General features: G+C 31.4%; 2 protein-coding genes across 2 annotated transcripts; one reads left to right on the top strand and one right to left on the bottom strand.

Annotated features, from left to right (window-relative positions):
• The first annotated feature begins 2,857 nt into the window (after positions 1-2,857).
• Positions 2,858-12,258, top strand: LOC127715351 (uncharacterized). The gene is made up of 4 exons (XM_052221384.1): positions 2,858-3,305; positions 5,989-6,207; positions 7,539-7,680; positions 11,476-12,258. The coding sequence occupies exons 2-4, from the start codon at positions 5,995-5,997 to the stop codon at positions 12,063-12,065; spliced, it is 945 nt and encodes a 314-aa protein (XP_052077344.1). The 5' UTR covers positions 2,858-3,305; positions 5,989-5,994; the 3' UTR covers positions 12,066-12,258.
• Positions 12,259-14,556: 2,298 nt separating this feature from the next.
• On the bottom strand, positions 14,557-19,884 carry LOC127714451 (uncharacterized). Its single transcript, XM_052220513.1, has 6 exons — positions 19,726-19,884; positions 19,551-19,612; positions 18,060-18,168; positions 17,438-17,502; positions 16,548-16,592; positions 14,557-15,288 (listed from the first exon to the last, which is right to left on the bottom strand). Exons 1-6 carry the CDS (start codon positions 19,821-19,823, stop codon positions 14,753-14,755), a joined length of 915 nt encoding a protein of 304 aa, XP_052076473.1. The 5' UTR covers positions 19,824-19,884; the 3' UTR covers positions 14,557-14,752.

Here is a 19,884-nt window from a genome sequence, read left to right as displayed (position 1 = left end):
CATTTGAAATAATATTTACAAAGAATGCATGTTACTAAAAACATCATAAAATACATAACAAACAATTTACTATTTTGAAATGTTGGTGCAACAATGTACAAAGCTCCTCATCATTGCAATTATAATTCGAGCACAATTTGTGAATCGTATAATACACAATTCGATATTTTTGAAATGATTTAATACAAATAGTCAGAACTTAAAAAATGGATTGAAACGCATATCTATGTTTGATAGTGTTTATGAATCTCATTTGACTTGCATGGGAGAGATAAAATAATTAAAAAAAATCACATATTGTTTCAAAAGACAAATTACGGAAACAAATTTTTCACAACGTTATCCTTCATTTGTAGTTGTAGTTTGTAGGACGGATAAGTTCTAATTCCAATTGTCGTAACCCCATTCCCGTCCTCTTTTTCTAGAATGTGACAACGAATTATACTTATCCCTTTAATTTGAACTAACATAAGCAACATGACGAGTGCCACAAGTAGAGTAGTGTTGGTCTACTTTATTGAACCCCCTGTGATTAACTCCGATTTGTATGGGTTTTGTGTTGCCTGGTCCTTTATTGTGTAGACTGTTTTATGTCATTTGGTAGTGTTTTGTTTGTTTAGGCTATTGCGTTGTCATTTTGCATTTGATTTATAAGTTTGAATTTTTCTTTGGTATCTTCCACATCTCTAGTAAAATTTAAAACAAACAGTTTTGTTTTTCACCATTAAGTTAAAAAGAATAGTAACATTTTGCAAATAATTCGTTATGCACAAATACATGTACAAGAGTAAGAAGATACGAAATATTGGTAGTTTTTTTAATTACATTTATAATTATAGTCATTTCGTACCAAAAATTACCCATTTCGTACCCAACATTTACTATGTCGATCCAATGATCAAAACCATTGCATACCGTATGGACGAACTGCATAAACCATTTCGTACATTATATAAGTAAATACATGTAAGTAAGTAAATAAGTATATACCAAATTCGTGTTTACTATTTTGTATCATATATTTTCAAAATTAACATCGGTTTTAGTGATATTTCTAGAGATGAATAATTCAAAAAAGGAAATAACCTTCATACTTCCTCGTTATAAGTTTATAAAATGTTTAATATTCAAAGCATACTGGTCCATTCAAACAAAATATATTAAAAATGTTAAAAGTGTTGTTTAAGGTAAATAGGTTAACTATGTTATAAAACATTTTGAAATTATTTCAATTTTTTGTTGCATCTTATAACATAAATGAAATATTTTCGGTAGTACAATTTTCCAAAAATTGGTTGATTTAAGCAGTACATCGAAACAAAATGATTTTGATATACTGATTTTCGCAGTGTGTATTCTTAACTATTTTTGTAGCTCTCAAAATATGAAGTTAATTAACATTCAAAGGAATAATTATCAGCAACTGTTTTTATAGTTATTATCAGTTAATTTTTCCAGGACATGCAATGAAAAGTAACACAAGAAAAAAAAAAGCCATGAACAAAATTGTCTACATAAGAATTTGCATCTTATGTGATCAATCAAAGAACCTGCTCTGGTTTTTTTCAATTTGACAAATATATTAGGAAAAAGCATAAGATATAAATCTTCCATGAGGTACAAAATGGCACACATATAAATACGCTGTGAGGAAATAGATATATCTTCCATAATGTACGAAGTTGCATACATATAATTATTCCATGATGTACGAAATGGTATACATACGAATCCTCTATGAGGTACGAAATGGCATACATATAGATATTCAATAAAATATGAAATTGCATACATATAAATATTCCATAAAGTACTAAATTGGTATGCACATAACAATTCCATGAGATATGAAATGGCATACATAGATATATTACAAAAGGTACGAAATGGCATACATTTAAATATTCCATGACGTTCGAAAGGGTCAAGGAACTATGGTCAGGCTGCGAACTAACTTTGCAAGGGTATGGAATGGTAGGGATACGAAATGACTATAATTATAAATTTTAATGTTATTCAAAAATGTGATTACGAAACAGGAGCAGATCTCATATATAAACCCATCTCCTTACTTTGAAGAATACTTTCATTAGCTAATATAAGTTGGTATCAAGTTATAAATGTAGTATTATAATCTGCTCTAAAACATCACACACCAAGCATTACGGAATAACAGAAGCACAGAAAAAAGATGCGATTTACAATCAAAGGAACATGTTTCTTGGTTACCATGGTAACGGAAAAAGAAAAATAACAAAAATAGCAAACTCCTAGGAAAATTCAAAAAGGAAAGTTCTTTATCAAATGGCAAAAACAAATGCTCAAACACATCAAATGAATGGAAAACAACTGTCATATTCCTGACTCGTTTCCTTATTTAAAAAATGGTGGATTTAACCTGGTATTATAATTAGCTGAAAATTAACGCAAATCATTGTTCGGACTGTACAAAAAGAGATAATAAAACTTTAAAAATCGTATTCGTCCGAAGCTTTCGTTTTACCTACCTTCACCAGGAACGCTTTAGTCCAAATAATTAAAGTCAATGATGACTCGAAATACGCGAAGAGCAATATGAACAAAGGGGACCCACTAATTATAGTTAAATCTTTCTTACATGTCTAAGGTCATCTTTGACTAAGGGAGTCGGAACCTTAGATTCTCAATAATTTGATAATTTATTAACGAACTTTTTAAGAACGCGATGTGATAATCAGGTCAATATCAAATCAATGCAAGTGAATAGTTATATATTTCAGCTTATACATTGTTAATATTTACTATAGTATACCTAAATAACCTTGAAGAACATGTCATCCAAAAGTGATACATTAATTCATTACGAAAGGTACTCCATCTAGAAAACCTGACAAATACTCCAACATTGGATACAGTAAATAAAAAACGGCCAATATCAAAATAAATAAATAATTAAAACCCATTTGAATAATTTTTTTAAGAATTTTAACTGGATAAAACAATAACTAAACAATTACTTTTTCTGAATATTTAAGGTACTAATACCCATCAATGCAGTAGTCAATATTGGTTTGACTTATTCGGCAAGTGCCTTTTTTTTACCTGATTCAACAAAGGAAAAAAGAAAATCTTCCCTGCTAACATGGTCTACAAAAGAACGAGGTCAACTCAAGTATACGTCTACAGCAATCTTATTCAATAAAGACAAATCTACTCACAGCATTGGATTCGAAGCAGAAGAATATTTTTATAAGAAAATACAAAAGAAGGATCGTAAAAATTGGTTCTTTTTTCCAACCTTAGTGTCGACACTTTGGGAACAAGAGGTAAACATTCTTTACCAGATATACTCATGCTTTATTATAGGGTTTGAAATTTAAATCAATTGTGTAGTTTAAAAAAAGTGATAAACATACAATTAATTAAATGAACCAATCGCACTGGCACGAAAAAAAATGTAATAGTATGTGTCCAATAGCGTGAAGTTTTAAAGTAATCAGAAATTCAGTGCGGTTTGGCGAAATGCATATATTGTTTGTGTAGCACTAGATAAGTTCCTTGTAAACTTGTCGATCCTTTAAATAAGTTTTCTTCATAAAATTGAAAAATTATGAAAAAATAACCAAATATATAGACACATGTAGTTATTGCTATATAGTTGACACAAGTAACTGTTCTACATCAGGTCGAAATTTTTGTTTTGATACTTCATAAGGTCATGTTGTTTTCAGACATTTATTACGAAATGGACTACTGTAAATTCAGAAATTATTGCGTGCATTTATTATTGCGATTTTAGAGGAAGAGACAAAAATGCGAGATTAATTATTGCGAATTCAGAATCATCTGCATAAAGATATGTGTATAAGATTTCGGAATGCGAGTTCTTATTATTGCGTTACTCAACCAGTCGCATTATTCGCATTAATAAAAACTTCGCAATAATTTCTGAATTTACAGTATATCCATCAGATGCGTGCTGATTGATTTGTGGTCTTGACAGAATTATTCTTTCATTAGTTGTATTAGACTGTGAACAAGCTATCATGAACTGTGAATACTCTTAGATCCACACTTTGTGTTTTCAACGTCTTGTTAGCTGTTTTTGTGTTACATGTCGATCATATGAGATTAGCTTCGCTAGGGGATGGGTGGTATAAAATTTGCAACACCACCACATTTAACAGCTCATTCAGTGGTTTATGTCGTTGTCTCATTGACAATCATGCCACATATATATATATATTTGCCTTAGGGTTTATATGATCCGTTCATCTTATTTCGACTCTTTAAAATTCAAGAGTCTATCCTAAATTGAGGTAAATTATATGGCCTTCCAAATACCGTTTCGATCCTTAACATCACTGAAGAGACATTAATTGTCGAAATCCGGATATGGTGTACAAATTTTTGCACCTCAAGTTTGTGGAATACCATCTTTCCGCAAGTTAATATTTTTCTGTTTGGTATTAAATTAATATTAAGATCCATTTTGTTAAATCTGGTGATCAATTTATTTGGCAATCGCCAATGGCAGTCAGCAGGGTTTAAGAACATCTGTTGTTCGACCTGTTAGTCAAATGCGTTTTGTTACAATATACTTTTTCACTCTTTTGGTCTTTTGGAAAATGTTGTTTGTGCTGTATTTAGACCCCTCTACCAAGAAACTTGTTTTACATGCACACGTATAAAAATTGCGGTTTTTATCCAACGCAATCATAGGTTTGAACGTTGTTTTCAATTTAGACTTTTATATATATATATATATATATAATGTCTGAAAAATCCACCCCACTGGGTCCGTATACACTATATATTGCAATGTAATTTTCAAAACCCAGAATGTTGTATACCTTCTTCAGTGTCGATGTGGCATGCAGTATGTTGGCGAGACATAACAGCCATTCAACCAACGCATGAATGGTCATCGAAGTGACTTCACCTGCAAACCCGACCTCCCCATAAATCGTCATTTGAGATCACCTGGGCACGCCCAAGCTGATCTCAAAAACCTTACCATCACTATCATAGACCACAACGAGGGTTGGTCAAGGGCCGACAGACTTGCCCTGGAAACTTTTGAATTAGAAAGTTAAGGACAGTTTCCCCAGAGGGCATAGATGAAAAAAAAACATAGAATTAGTCCCTACCATCACTTGTTTCCTGTAACTTAGGCTTCAGTACAGGAATCTTACAGTATTAAGGAATTTATTCATCCTCCCAAACATCAATATTGAAAAAAATTACCAGCGTATTGATTCGTGATAATTTATATAACGATCAAGATTATTAATTCAGTTTGACTACCACATGTCAAGATAAGAATTATTTGACATCTTATTTATTAGTTCTCCGAAATATTTAACATTTGTTCATGATGTTTTTTTGGTTTTTTTTTGGTGATGTTGTACCCTTTTAGACTTGCTTATTATATATATATTTATATATATTTCATTCATTTTATCATGATTTATATGAATGTCTTTTTCGTTTTATGATAACTATTTCATTCATTTTATGATAAATATGTCCTTCATTTTATAATTATATATAAAAATGTCTTATTCATGTTATGACATATATTTCGCGTAACTTTCTATAACATGTATAACATGAAATGTTCCTTCTTCTTCGAAACCCAGATGGTATGTAGGTTTTAAATTCCATGGTGACAATTAAAGCATTGTTTTTTACGATACAAAATGAATTTTGCCATGCTTCTAAACAGTATGTTTAGAACTTTCAGCTTGTTTTTAGTTACCGCGATTATTCATTAATTTGATATTATTTACTATTCATTAGCTGTTTTGTCATCTTTTATACATTTGTTGGAGAATCAATGAACTCTTTTGATTTTTATTGCTCTTTCTTTTTAATATCTTGATTAAGATTAAAATATCTTTGTGTTTTCTTAGAACATTGTTTTAATTGAAAGAAGCATTTTAGATTGTTAAAGTTTTGATATTCATTCCTATTTATTATCTATATTAAACTAAAACTTAAATCAAGGAAATAATGGAGGGAAATATCAAAATAAGAATTGCACAGAACAGACACAAAATGAAAGCTGTTGATGTTATTGCTGCTTTTATCAGCAAAATAAAACTCAAGTTTCATACAGAGCTAAATCAAGAATGTACCACATTTACAATTGACATGTTGACGTTAGTTGTACCAGCTATTTTGAAAGACAAGGAAAAACGTCTCATTACGAAAGCCATTGAAATGGTAAGTGTTACATCGTTATTGTTTTGCTGTTCAATTATGAAAAGGAAATATGAGACAACAACCATACACAAAAATACCGTAAAGACATCTAGACGGCGACAAACATTTGTTTACATTAAGTTTTCCGTACGTCAACACATTGTAAAGCTTTAAATAGTTCCCCATCCTGAAAAAAAATATGAATAAATAAGACAGTTCCCTTAAAAATAACATCAGATTTTATTTGTACTTTACATTCTACTTCTAATTAGTATGGCGACAACAGAAATAATAAAACATTAAAACACTTAAAAATTCTCTCATTTGTTAAATGCCTGATTGTCAGACTATTTAAGATACCTTCTGATCGCCCTTTCTAACACTACCTTTCATATCAAGAACGGTCTATTTTCAGTTGTAATCGTCCTGATGGTACATTCAGTTATAATGTGCAATTTTTACTTTTATCACATATTCTGTGGTAACCGTTGTAGCCTGTTATATATTTCTTGTATGAAGAAATTTTTCTTATATCACACTACACTGAGTGTGATACGAAAAAGTGGTACGTAAATTGCGTTAATTTTATTGACTGATCCAGCATCATGAGACGATTCTACAATATTTCCATTGGCTATTCATGAGAACATTGATGGATTTCAAAGGTTAAGTTGATGTACATTTTGTCCATGACTCGGACATAATAATTTGATTTCTTCAACATTATACAAAAACTCAAACATTTCACCTGCAAATCTTCTTTTTGTCAAATGTTGAAGCATACAAAAATTTTTCAAAATGTCTGATAATAAAGCTTGACACCGGAACAGGACATATGGCGTCATACCGGTACATGTATGTGCAAACGACTAGATAAATGATTCGCGGAATTTTTAATTTGACACAAGGAGAGTGTCACCATAAGAGAAAAGGGGTTTACCAATAAGTGAGAATTGGATATCGCTTGATTACAACTCTCGTTGTTTGGCATAGATAGTAATAATAAACTCGCCGAAGTCTCGTTTTTTATTAATCTGAAATGAAATAATTCGAGTTGATATCAAGCGATATCCAATTCGCATTCGTAATGAAACATATGATGGTATTATAAGATATATTGGGAGGTTTGTGGGATCTTGAAACAAGTTTAACAAAGTTTTACTCCTTGTTTGAGCCTGCACCATAACAATCAAAATGGACCATGTTTTGTTTGTGTTGTTGTTCGTCATTGTTTCTTAGAATGTGTTCGTATGCGTAGGGTCTCAATGGATGTTCTGGTTTGTTGTATTATTCATAATCGTTAGTTATTCGTGTTGTCCTTGTTTATGTTTTTATGTGTATTTGTTTTTTAGGTGGGAATCTCAAGTAATTTTATTTTATTAGAAGCACCTGAAGTTGTACTTAAATTTTACACTCAACATTCTTCAAACTTATTTAACAAAGAAGGCCCTGAATTAAAGAAGAGCTATACGTGTGTTGTTCTGGATGTTGAAGGTAACTCATTTTCTCCGACAACGTTATTTAGTAGTCTATATAACATTATTCTTTATCGACTTAGAACTTATGCGAAATTTCTATTGCCTGCAAAACAATATAAAATCGCTCGAAAAGATAAAGTTTTCATCGTTTTAAACATTTATTTAGGATATCCATATACACAAAAAAAGGGGACGACGCAGTGATATTTAACATTGAAGAAAATGCAGAGCAAATAATCATGATTAAGCCTTTGCACACCAGTTGCTGATCTTAAATATGTATTACTGTTGATTCATTATTATTCGTTGGATACCAATTTTCGTGGATTTCGTGGGTACAGGTGAACCACGAAATTAAATGTCCAACGAATAACATATTTTCTATAGGCTTGTATGCAGACTTCGGCAAAACCACGAACTTAAATATCCACGAACATGTAAGTTTTCCTTAATCCACGAAAATTTGTACCCACGAAAATAAATGAATCCACAGTATCTGCATTTAGGTAAACAGTGTGCCGTGTTTTAACTCTGTATGAAACCGACATGGGAAAATATCAATTCGACCAAAGGGAGCTATCTCTTTTGAAGAGCCTATGTAATCGAGGGGTGTTGGATACGATGCAGGTAGTTTTGCATTGATGTGATAGAAACATCTCATTGAAGAACCAAAAAAAAATGTTTCCACTTGATCTGTAGAACTTACATTGTTAGGCTTAATTTCAGACAAAGTACAATTTATATTTATCATACAAGTATATATATATATATATGTGTTTCAGTAATTGTTCGAATACTCTCATTTTCCAATTCTTGTCTCATTTGGACTGACAAATAGGTTTTTTCAGATGTTCCATAGTTTTCGACTTTCCTAAGTATGCATGTCAATTCCGTGTTATATACTTATAATCACTTAATGTGTCTCTGATGCCGCAGTGTTCCGTACTTGACATCTAAATATGTATACCTTTTAGATTAAGTTATTGAATATTTATTCATTAACAGCATACACCATGGTGCACTATATGACTTGTCCTCCTTCAATCTGTGCTATAGTGTACATTAATTTGTAATAGAAAAACATACACATTTTGTGTATCAGGTTAAATATTCTAAGATGCCCGTGATTATAAAAATTAGAAGATGTGGTATAAATTTCAATGAGACACTTCTACTTCTCCACAAGACACCAATTGACACAAAAATTAACAACTATAGGTTACCGTACGGCCTTCAACAATGAGCAAGGCACATACCGCATAGGCAACAATAACAGGCCCCGAAATGACAAATGCACAACAATTCAAACGAGAAAACTTACGGTCTAACTTATGTAAAAAGAATGAACGAAAAACAAATATGTTACACAGCAACAAACGACAACCACTGAATTACAGGCTCCTCACTTGGGACAGGCACATACAGAATTAATTGCCGGGGTTAAACTCGTTTGAAGACGCCAACCACCGTGGTGTAGCAGTACAACATAAGAACCAACTAAAAAAATCCGTTGAAAAAGGCTTAACTCATCAGATGGATACAAATAGAAATACATCTAGCAAAAACACAGAGTGGACGTGAACACCACAACAAAAAGACACTAAGTACAGATTTGATAGTCATGCATCTAAGACTTAAATATCAATCAGTACACATCGAATATCAAATGGATTTAGTGTAAAGACGTCATAAACAGTCTGAGAAAAACATGAATTTGTTCCATACCAGGATACAGGTATCGACAGATTTTAGAGCCATGAATGTGCATATATATATAGAAATAATACTTAGTTTGATTTTAATTTACTTATAACAGAATCAATATTAATACCTATAAAAACAATATTCAAAGATCTAATTACATTGTTGAACTGGTAACCTTTTATAATAAGTTTATTAAAAGGATCGATAAGTTTTCCCGGATCGTTTCTAAATTTCCGGGATCGGTATACAACATCTCTGTAAAAATGAGGATGTAATATCCCGTTTGAAATAAGTTTTCTACAGGAAGAAACAAACTTCAAAACCAAATCATTATATCTATGGAAGAATTTAGTAAAGGTTTCAAGAAATCCCTGACTTAATAATTTATCAGTAATACATAGATTACGTTCATTAAAATCTAAAACGTCATAACAAACACAGGAATAGTGAACGAGTTGTGATAGATAAACACCGTAAGATGGTGCCAAAGGAACACCACCATCCTAAAAAGAAAAATTAAAAATAGGGAACGAAATATCGTCTCTTTTGTTGTAAATTACAGTGTAGAGTTTTCCGTGTAAAACTGAAATATCTAAATCTAGGAAAGGATAGTAATAACCGTTAATATTTGATTTATTTAAAGTAAGTTCCTTGGGGTGAATTTCGGCAGTATATTTAGAAATTTCCTGAATATTTAACGAAAAAATATCATCAAGATAACGGTAAGTGTTGTTGAATTTATCAATTAAATGCAATTTAGACGGATTTTTACTGAGTTTGGTCATAAACTCTAATTCATAGCCGTACAAGAACAAGTCTGCTATTAAAGAGTCGCAATTGGTGCCCACATGAATACATACAACCTGTCGATAAATTGTATTGCCGAAACGTACAAAAACGTCATCGGTCAAACTTATTCGTTCAGTGTATGTTTACTTGTTTTTGTTTAAATGTCTTTTTGATCGACTTAAGTCATTTCAGTTGATATTCTAAAGTGTATCCTTTTATGTTAAAATGTTACACTACTGTCACAGGTTAGGGTGAAGGCTTGCGCCTGTTAAAACGTTTAAATCAGCTGCATTTTTATGCACCTTTCCTAAGTCAGGAGCCTGTTGTTCTGCGGTTGCCATCAAAAGAACGTAATTTATCTAAAACATCCAAAACTAGTTCATTCCACTATTTTCATATATTTCATTATAAAAGTTAACTATAAGTTCTTTGAAAGTAGATAAGGAACTAGTTTAAAGCACTGAAAGATTAGTAGAACACTTAACTTACCAGAGGCCGAGATGAAAAGATATTTTACTGGTTGTTTTGTGTAGTTTATGTAACCAATGCATAGAAGGACCTTCAAATGTTCAGAAGAGGCCTTAAGCTTATGTATATTAACAAAGAGATTGTTGAAGGCATTTGTCAAATAAATTTGTCCGTTATAGCATGTTTTATTTACCAGCAGCTATGTAGTCAACAGTATTTGTAGCAAACAATCCTATTAAAGCAAGTGCTTAGTGCCATGTAGAGCTTTCAGTGAGGTTGGTCTTTGTATCAAATTTTAAGTTAAGCAAGAAAAGAAATCGACAAACACCTATTGCTTCTCATAAATATTGTCAAGTGTTTGTAGATTATGTTTCAAGAATAAATATCGCATATAAGAGTAAACAACGAAAATTTTAACACACCTACATGTTTAAAATGTATAATGCTTCAGAACGGTACGTTATTTCATCTTAGCTAGTACCACTATAGTCATTTAGTGAATATATTTATGTGATGTAAATACTAGAAAAATTGTATTTGGCAGTCATAAACGAGAAAAAACGACACGACAATAGCTACTAAATATATATTGAGCATGCCGTGGTCAATATCATCATTTGTGTCTATGTAATATTCCCAAATTTAAAATGCATGTTGAATTTCATCTGTACAGATTTATCATTCTCGTTTCTTTGCTGCCACAGACGACTTTTCAAGAACTGAACAGTGTCAATTCCTAATTATATGCATGTCTGTCTTTATGTTGATGTTCCAAAGTTCCATTTTGTTTCTTATTTTTATATTGTCTCTTAAGTACATTTGGGTCAGCTTCACTTTTTTACAATTTCAGATACATCATTTACCTCAACTGTAATGGAAGTTAAACAACATACTTACACAATGAAAACTACTGTGTTTAGTCAATATGGAGGTATTTCTGAGGATTTGTTTGGATTATTCACTTGTTTATTTACTAAAGAGGTTACACAACATTTAAAAAAAAAACATCCGTTTGACTACATGAAACCCCTTCACAATTTTCAATTGCAATTGGAACATATTCAAGGAGACGAAAAAGTTAAAATACGAATTCCGTGGAAATGGTTTGATCGTTATAAACACACCAAAGGCACTTCAATAATTAAAGCAATAAAAAAATCTACTTTCTCGTCTGATGTAGAATTTGTATCAGACAAAGTGAAGATAAGTAATGAACTATTTAAGGAGAAATTCGTCAATTTAACAACATATAGATATCAAGTATTAGCAAAGATTCTAGATGAATCGGTTTCTGAAATTGGCGTTTTGTATATTGTTGGAGAACATATTGACAATATGTTTGTTAATGATTTGAAAAAAAGATATCCTAACTTTACAATATTTGCAGAAGATCCAAAAGATGTTATTCTAAAGGGTGCAATTATGTTTTGGAATGAATGATTGTCGAAATGTATAAGTGCACATTCTATATTTAAGGGAAATTCTTTTTTTAAATTGCTGTAACAATTGTCAAACTTAGCAAAACATTTTAAATTACGGAATGCATATCACGTATGTATGGCCCTTTTTTATTAACAACGTTTAGTAATGTTTTCGGTCCTACACTATTCATTCTATTAAATTGTTAATTTTATGATTTTTAGTTTTCAAAACTTTTAATCTCGAGAAACACAGGTGACACGGTCAATGTCGAAATAGAGAGAGAGACCGACAAAGTTAAAAAAAAAAAATGTTGATAGATTCCGTGCTTCCAGAGTGCATTTCTATAAACTAGAAACAGTCACACCTTAACATTTTGAAAGTCAGTGATGTATCTAAACCTATACAAACTCATTAACGATACCAGGCTAATAAACAGGTACGTCCAAAGCGCTTTTCTGGATTTAAACATCATTATGAAACATTTGGAAGGCCAATAAGTTGGGAACACTAAACCCATCAAAATCAAAGAATCGCCGTTCTTTATCGCATTTCTGCACTATAAATGAGTTTGATGTTTCTATGGAGTTATGCAACTGATATAACAGCGTATTTGGGAGTAATATCTCATTAATAGTCTAAGTACATGGTACAACTTGATTGTAACTTGTTTAATGAGTACGAACTTGCATAGCGGGTTATGCATGGATAACAGGAGATACTTAGTCTTTTCACGGCTCGCTCCTTTTATTTCACAATCAAAGAGATACTTACTAGTTTAATAGACACATATGTATTTCATTAAATCGCATCACCAATTACAACAGGCCACTGGGCTCTGCACTAAAATCATTCGTTCAAATGTTAAGAATATAATAAACCAAAAACTTTCTTTAGCATTAATGTTGTGTACGATATTTTAAACAATAAAGTATTTATACATGTTTGGCTATCAAATGTTTGCTTTGTGCGTTCTCGATGTAGGTATTTCTTGAAAGGTGCTACGGACGTTCAAAACTTATAGTGTTGTTTTATTGAAAGTTTGCAAATTTTAAGTTTGAATCAGTTATGTACCAAATACAATCTTTGCTTTGATCATTGCGTTTACATCTTAATAAAACTCATAAAAGAAAAATTCCATTCATATATTAGACTCTGAACCTCGATGGTAATCTGACCCTCGATGCTAATCTGAACTGCGATGGTCGCGCTGCAATGCGATAGTTTAAAGCTGACGTGCTTTTTTTTTTTTATCTCGCAGACGATATCTTGTTGATAGTTACGCCGAAGTCCAAAGGGGATAACACTGAAGTGCGATGGATTAAATAAAAGATATATTTAATGTTTTGCATGATCAGATGTTGATGAAGAAGACAATTTGTTTGAAAAGCAGCTTTTAAAAACTTAGTTTTTATTCAAAACAGTCATAATAAATAGTCATTGCATTTTCAGTCCTGTTACGTTGTAGTGTACTTTGTAAATGTCTTCGACAAAAGTAAGCAGTCGTTCATACTATCGTAAACCACTAAAGACGCTACATACAAAGGTTATTTTCCTTTAAAACCAGTCCTAATGTCAAAAGACTGAAAAACGTTTAAGTTGTTTGAAATTCACATACTACTTGATGAGTTAGAATGAAACAGAATAAGCTAAATAAAATCTATTCTGCTGCTGTAAATGAGAGCAAGGAATAAGATAGATCACCGTAGATGGTTTGTTTTGCTCACAAATTATTGTCAATATAATGGAATTCTATGCAACGGTCATATAAGTGAACATTTTAGCTAGCAAAACAACCAGGTTTAGTCATTCATTTTCTATATACGGAAATGCCTGTACCAAGTCCGGAATATGGCAGTTATTCTCCATTCGTTTGATGTGTTTGAGCTTTTGATTTTGCTATTTGACAAGGGACTTTCTGTTTTGAATTTTCCTTGAAGTTTGGTAACTCACTAATAAAAAAGCAATTTCTGATAATAATTGAACATATGTAGATTTTAAACTAGCCATCACGCGTTATCGCACATCACCGAAAGGACCATCGCATTTCGGCACAGACCATCGCATTTAAGCGTGACCATCGTACCTCCGAATCCTTCACATTTATAAATACGGTGCTAGAATACATTACACTATAAAAAAAATGTGAATCTAATACTTTCAAATAATAATTATTCACGACCATCGTATATCTCTTCCACATTAGTGTGTCACTGTTTGTATCAAACTTAAATGGGACAAAAACCAAATAATAAAAACAAAGACATGAAATCCATGCATCCATAATCCACCGAAATCAAAGGCGAGAATTTTAACGTCCGCTTGAATATGGTTTTAAGTTGGATGGTCGAAGAATGTTTCAAGGATTTTTTTAACATGCATAGAACGCTAGATTCTGTTATATGGAAAAAGAGTAATAATAACCATAGTATTGTTCCCCTCAAAACTTTTGTAATACATTTGTACTCATTGGAATAATCAATATTTTGTATTTAAAATTCAATGCAAACACTTTGATTTTTAAAAACCAAATATGATTTTGACTTTAATTGTAACTAATACAAGTTAAAACGGCTTTACTCATTGTATCAGTTGACAAAGGTTGCTTTGAACTTAGGACTGTTAAGAAGCTTCGTAGTTGTAATTCGAGATTAAAGTTTCGGTAGGACACTCTATTGAGAGTTTTATTCAATTGTTTTGAATGACATTTAATGCATGCTGATATAATCCGAACGCTTCATGTCTGTTTTCTTGTCTAGAAATGATGATGGGGAACTCGTAACAGAAGTATTTTGTTTTGCGTCATTTTCTACCAGTCTGTGAAGAGAAACATGCTCGCCTTGGACATTGATGTATTGTGGTGGATCAGTTTCGCCTAAAGGTTTGACTTTGCTATAATCATGGATTAAGGGGTCAGGTTCCATTGGTTGATAAGGATTGAGATATCCATCAGAAGGTTTGATGTCGTCTTGAGTTAAAGAACTTTCAACACTATCTGGATGTCGAGTTGGCATTTCAATTATTTGCGACTCATCGATTGTATCATAAACTCTTTCATTATAATCTTGCGCTTGGTTTGGTTCATTGGCATTATTCTCGTTCTTTGCACTTTTGACAACTATCTGCATGCTCAAGTTTGTTCTTCTTTTTCTGTAACGTTTCAATGTAACCAAACACATGGTCAATACAAACGTAACGACACTTGTACAAACTACATATAAAGCCGTCTCCTTTTTCAGTGACCCTACAAAAAAAAACTGGACAGAATGCACAAAAATTTGCTGTTTGAATTTGAACACGTTGCGTTTTGTATACTTTCTAATAAACCATTTTTTTTATGGTCAGCACTTTCTTGTCCGGAATTCAATTGTGCATTGATTATTTAATGAAAAAGGGGGTTTATATGCATACAAAAGAGATTTAAACCCACCACGTGCATAAGTAGTACATAGTCAAACATTAACACTCACCAAGCAAAGCATTTCGAAGTATTGGTTTTATTTGTATTGTTTGTATTTAGCGATACAGAGTTAAACATGTTGTGAAAACATGTGTCTATAGTTTAAGACTGTATATTGTTCATTTGATGCAATGTATGTATTATGGTTAGTTGCATCGTTAATGTGTTTGTTTTATTGGCATTTAAGTTATATTTCATGTTGTTCTCATCATGAGTGCGAAACCAAATTACTCAAATATTAAACATGTTGAGTATTCTAACTTTGAAATTTCTAAGTTCACAATAATAATACCTGGTTGTCATAAAATATAACATGTATTTATACGACCTAGCGAAACTGCAATAAAGCGAGACTGACAGAGCATTCCTTTGTTTCGTAGCGAGTACATATACATTTGATACTTTCCGATTACGTCAATTTTAGTTTTGTATAATAATATGTAATTGACATAAACTATGTTGATCCAATGAATAATGAAACAAACGAACATTGAAATTATGATTTTAAATGATAACGGTTTATTGTATTGTTCCACTTTAAAATACATATGTAAGTATTAAAAAAAAGAGTTGTAAGATACCATGGGGACTATCAAAACTCTATATACAATTATTTTAACAACGGTTTAACTAGAATAATACACATATCTATAGAAACCGATCTATTAGAATAACGGACAGTGTATAACATGTCGACTATCATGTATAGCCTTCCTTCTTACAGGTTTAATGCATTTTATTTTCGATAACCGTATGAGTACTATTTTTGACTGCAATCAAAATTTTTTTTGACCCATAACTGACATTTCTAGACTTGACTGGAGACATTATACAATAATGAAAAATAGTAAAACCTATATACTTAACATGTTGCGATATTAGAAAGGAGGTTGTTTTATAATTGTTTCTGGTTAAAACATCAGTAATGATTGATAGAAAAGTGATGTATAAAATATATTCTGTGCGTCAGAGAATTTTGATTCCAGACAAATCAAGCATTTTCTGTGTTTGCTATAAACGTGACAATGGTTAATGTAATATACCTATTTGGTCAGGAGGTGTCTTTGCATTATCTGTATGTCCACTCCCTGTTTAAAGTTGAAAATAAAAGAAGAAAGGAAACAGATGACATAAATTTTCTAATTGAATTGTTATCAAATGAATCTTTTTTAGCCTTCTTTTTTAGGTTACTTATGTCTTAAAAAAGCAATAGTAGATGATATAAATTCATTGGCAACTGCTTTAATTTCAACTCTATTTTTCACTTTATGTGGATATACTCATATAAGGGATATTTACCATTAGCTAGTGTTATGACAGGAAATAGTCTTATTTACCACTCCGCACAGCTCGACAGTCGCAGCATAACTTAAATGGTAGCTTCGAATACAGTTTAAAGCATACATGTTCAAATATTAATTTTAATGTATTTCTGCTAAATTCAAAATATAAACTTGGATTTCAAATGTGTACCTTTACATTCCATATAATAAAGAAATGATCACTTCTATTATAAATGTTCTGGTTGCTTCGTTGAACGTCAGCTATAATTAACAAGGAGCGAAAACAAATGGAGAAAACTCTGTAAAGGGAAGGCCTTAGTCCAATTGACCAAGGTCCAAACCTTTTATTTGTTAGATATAGTCTATCTTTCAATGCTTTTTAATGTAAAAGAGGACATTTAAACCAGAGAATAGTTAGTCTTTCCAAATATATGTAAGAGATATAGCCCGAAATAGAATATGTGCATTTTTTACAATTATGTACACTTTTAATACAATACCAGCATAAATTATAACGGGCTAACTGACCAGTAGACTATTGTGTCAATGCAAACATAAAAAAAAACTTTGTAGACCTGCAGTTTAATAATTAACGATTTCATTCATATTATGCTACAATGTATCTATTCAAGTTTAAATCTAATATTTACCTGCAATTAGTTTTGTACTTGACACTTCATATGTAAAATTTAAACATCCTATGACATGATTGCATCTGGAAGGAAGTCGAAACAGTTATTGTTACATGTATGTCTGTGAAATCGGAAAAAAAAACAATTCTTAATATAACTCTAAAATAAGGTTTATCAATACATAACGAATGACGAAAAAATAAAATGTTAAGGCCAAAACAATTACTTCAGCGTTTATTTGTCTACAATGATTAGTTATAACTGATTGATATTGTTATGTCCTTTTTCATGTTTATTGTGATTCATAGTACAGCCATAATATTTTCATTGTTTAAAAATTTCTTTTTTAACATGGTTAAGTACAACCAACAAACTATTACATTTATGAGTAGTAAATGAATTTTAGGTTTTCATATCAAAATGACCGTTTTAAAAGTGATTTACTAGTGTATTATAGTATTAGGGTAACACAAATCACAAAACATCTGGTTTTTTTTTAAAGTAAAGAGTTATCAGGGAGCATGTGCATGATATACAGAACTAACGCATGGCATTGTAGATGTGAATTTGCACATTACTATACTTTCGTACACCGTACATATAAACATAACCACTGAAAATTACGAAATTAAATGCTTACATCTCATATGCGTTACATTTGCATATGTCGCCACATTTTCTGCCGTACAACCCAATACCACATTGCTGGCAAGGTTCACCCATATCAGATATAAATCCAGTAGTACATTCTAGGGTATAATATGGTATAGTATATTATTGTTCACATCGATAGTCATTATGATAGTGTTTCTATATCATAAGATAGAATTGTTTCAGAAATACTTTTCTCAACATTTAACTGTGCAGCAAATATAGAACACAGCTTCATAAAATAGTTAGGTTGATTGTTGAGTTCAAACATTCACAAGAAAACCAGATTTTGTTCATACTGTTATACTCGCGGAACAATGATATTTTCGATTCCAGTTCACCTGAGAGATGCCAGAGTTTTGTGCATTTTTGTAAACAACCGCTTTTTTTTTGTCTTACGGTATAATCATATCTTGTTTCAATGATTTTTTAACCTCACATTTTCATATGTCTTCTTTTTTTAATTAACCGGAATGAATTAGTTGAATAGTATTATTAATTGCCTTAATGAAGATGGAAAGTCTGTCACAATACCAAATTATTTCTTATCAGCTGAAAATAGTATCGTCATCGGCAGATATACTTTGTTAAAATCTCATACATGCACTTCAAATCGATGTAAATAAACACAGAATCGCATTAACTTAAAAAACGGAGACCAGGTTCCCCGACATGACAAGCGTCTCCTGTCGTGCATACAATATACCACCTTAAACATTCCTTGCTTAGTAAAATGTCACAAGTGTTTAACAATACAGATCGGACAACTTTGCTAGTATAAAATCTTAGATCTTTAAACGTGTTACTTGTTAGTTGAGAAACAGATACATTGTATTTGTCAAAGAATTTATAATGGTTAACGTAAAAATTACAATGTCAATTTCAGCATTGAAATAGTGACACAATTGCGACAAAAAATGCAGTATAGCATTCAAAACATGTACAGTTTTCTAGAATATGATGAAGTGAAACTTATTTTAACGAACGTTATCAAACGTTATCAAACGTTATCATTCGTTTACACAAAAGCTACCTTTACAAGGTTGCATATACCAGAGACTTTTGAACACTCTCGCAAAATGTGGAAGTATGCAACAAACGGATGTAGCTTACTGTATTAGAAACTACATTTTGTACCCGCCTTTCGAAATCACATATCTTGTTTTTTTAATTCCTTGTTCATTTTCTCACAGGATCTAATAACCTTTCTGACACATCTGAAAGCAACCTCGTATTTTCTATGGTTCTTGTTGTTTCGTCTTCAGTCTTGTGTTTTGTAGATTATTGTTTATCTTTTCGTGAGGTTGAAACTGGTTTATCGCCACCTAATTACGTGTTTGCAGTTATTCAAAATATCAAGGTCATTTGTTGTCTTTTGTCTTTGTTTGTGTTGTACTGTGAACTATTTTTGTCTCATGTATTGTTCACAAATAGTAAAGATAAACATCAACTGCAAATGTATAAGTCGTTTATTACTTACCAACACATAATCCATTTTTGGTTTCGTGATTATCGCAACAGTGGACCTTAATCGTACCATTCCTTCAATGAAAATAACCAATGATTTTAAAATAATAAAGGATTATATATGTGATTGATTATTATGTCAAGCTTGTCACATATTTTGTTTAAAAAACAAAAGTAAAAATAATCACCCAAATTTTGTTTCACATCTTCTGTAGGTTGTGTTCGTCCCATTCAAGCGAAAGAAATTGACCGATAATATGACAAGAAATATATAAGTCTGCACCATAATTAATAAATTGATAATGCGGAAATATTGTTAAAGCGTGACATTAATAAATAAATCTAGT

The sequence above is a fragment of the Mytilus californianus genome, unplaced genomic scaffold (genome assembly GCF_021869535.1).
Source record: "Mytilus californianus isolate M0D057914Y unplaced genomic scaffold, xbMytCali1.0.p SCAF_9, whole genome shotgun sequence".
Classification (NCBI taxonomy): Eukaryota; Metazoa; Mollusca; class Bivalvia; order Mytilida; family Mytilidae; genus Mytilus; species Mytilus californianus.
Note: the sequence above shows the minus strand (reverse complement) of the source record. Positions and strands in the feature narration are given on the sequence as shown.

What these genes read in the sequence shown, in the direction of transcription:
- LOC127715351 (XM_052221384.1), top strand. Translation starts at nt 5,995, where the DNA reads ATGGAGGGAAATATCAAAATAAGAATTGCACAGAACAGACACAAAATG. An exon ending in TTACGAAAGCCATTGAAATG is followed by an intron (nt 6,208 to 7,538) that starts GTAAGTGTTACA and finishes TTTGTTTTTTAG; the next exon opens with GTGGGAATCTCAAGTAATTT. An exon ending in TGTTGTTCTGGATGTTGAAG is followed by an intron (nt 7,681 to 11,475) that starts GTAACTCATTTT and finishes TTACAATTTCAG; the next exon opens with ATACATCATTTACCTCAACT.
- LOC127714451 (XM_052220513.1), bottom strand. Translation starts at nt 19,823, where the DNA reads ATGGTGCAGACTTATATATTTCTTGTCATATTATCGGTCAATTTCTTT. An exon ending in CAAAAATGGATTATGTGTTG is followed by an intron (nt 18,169 to 19,550) that starts GTAAGTAATAAA and finishes ATTATACCCTAG; the next exon opens with AATGTACTACTGGATTTATA. An exon ending in AAGTACAAAACTAATTGCAG is followed by an intron (nt 16,593 to 17,437) that starts GTAAATATTAGA and finishes AACTTTAAACAG; the next exon opens with GGAGTGGACATACAGATAAT.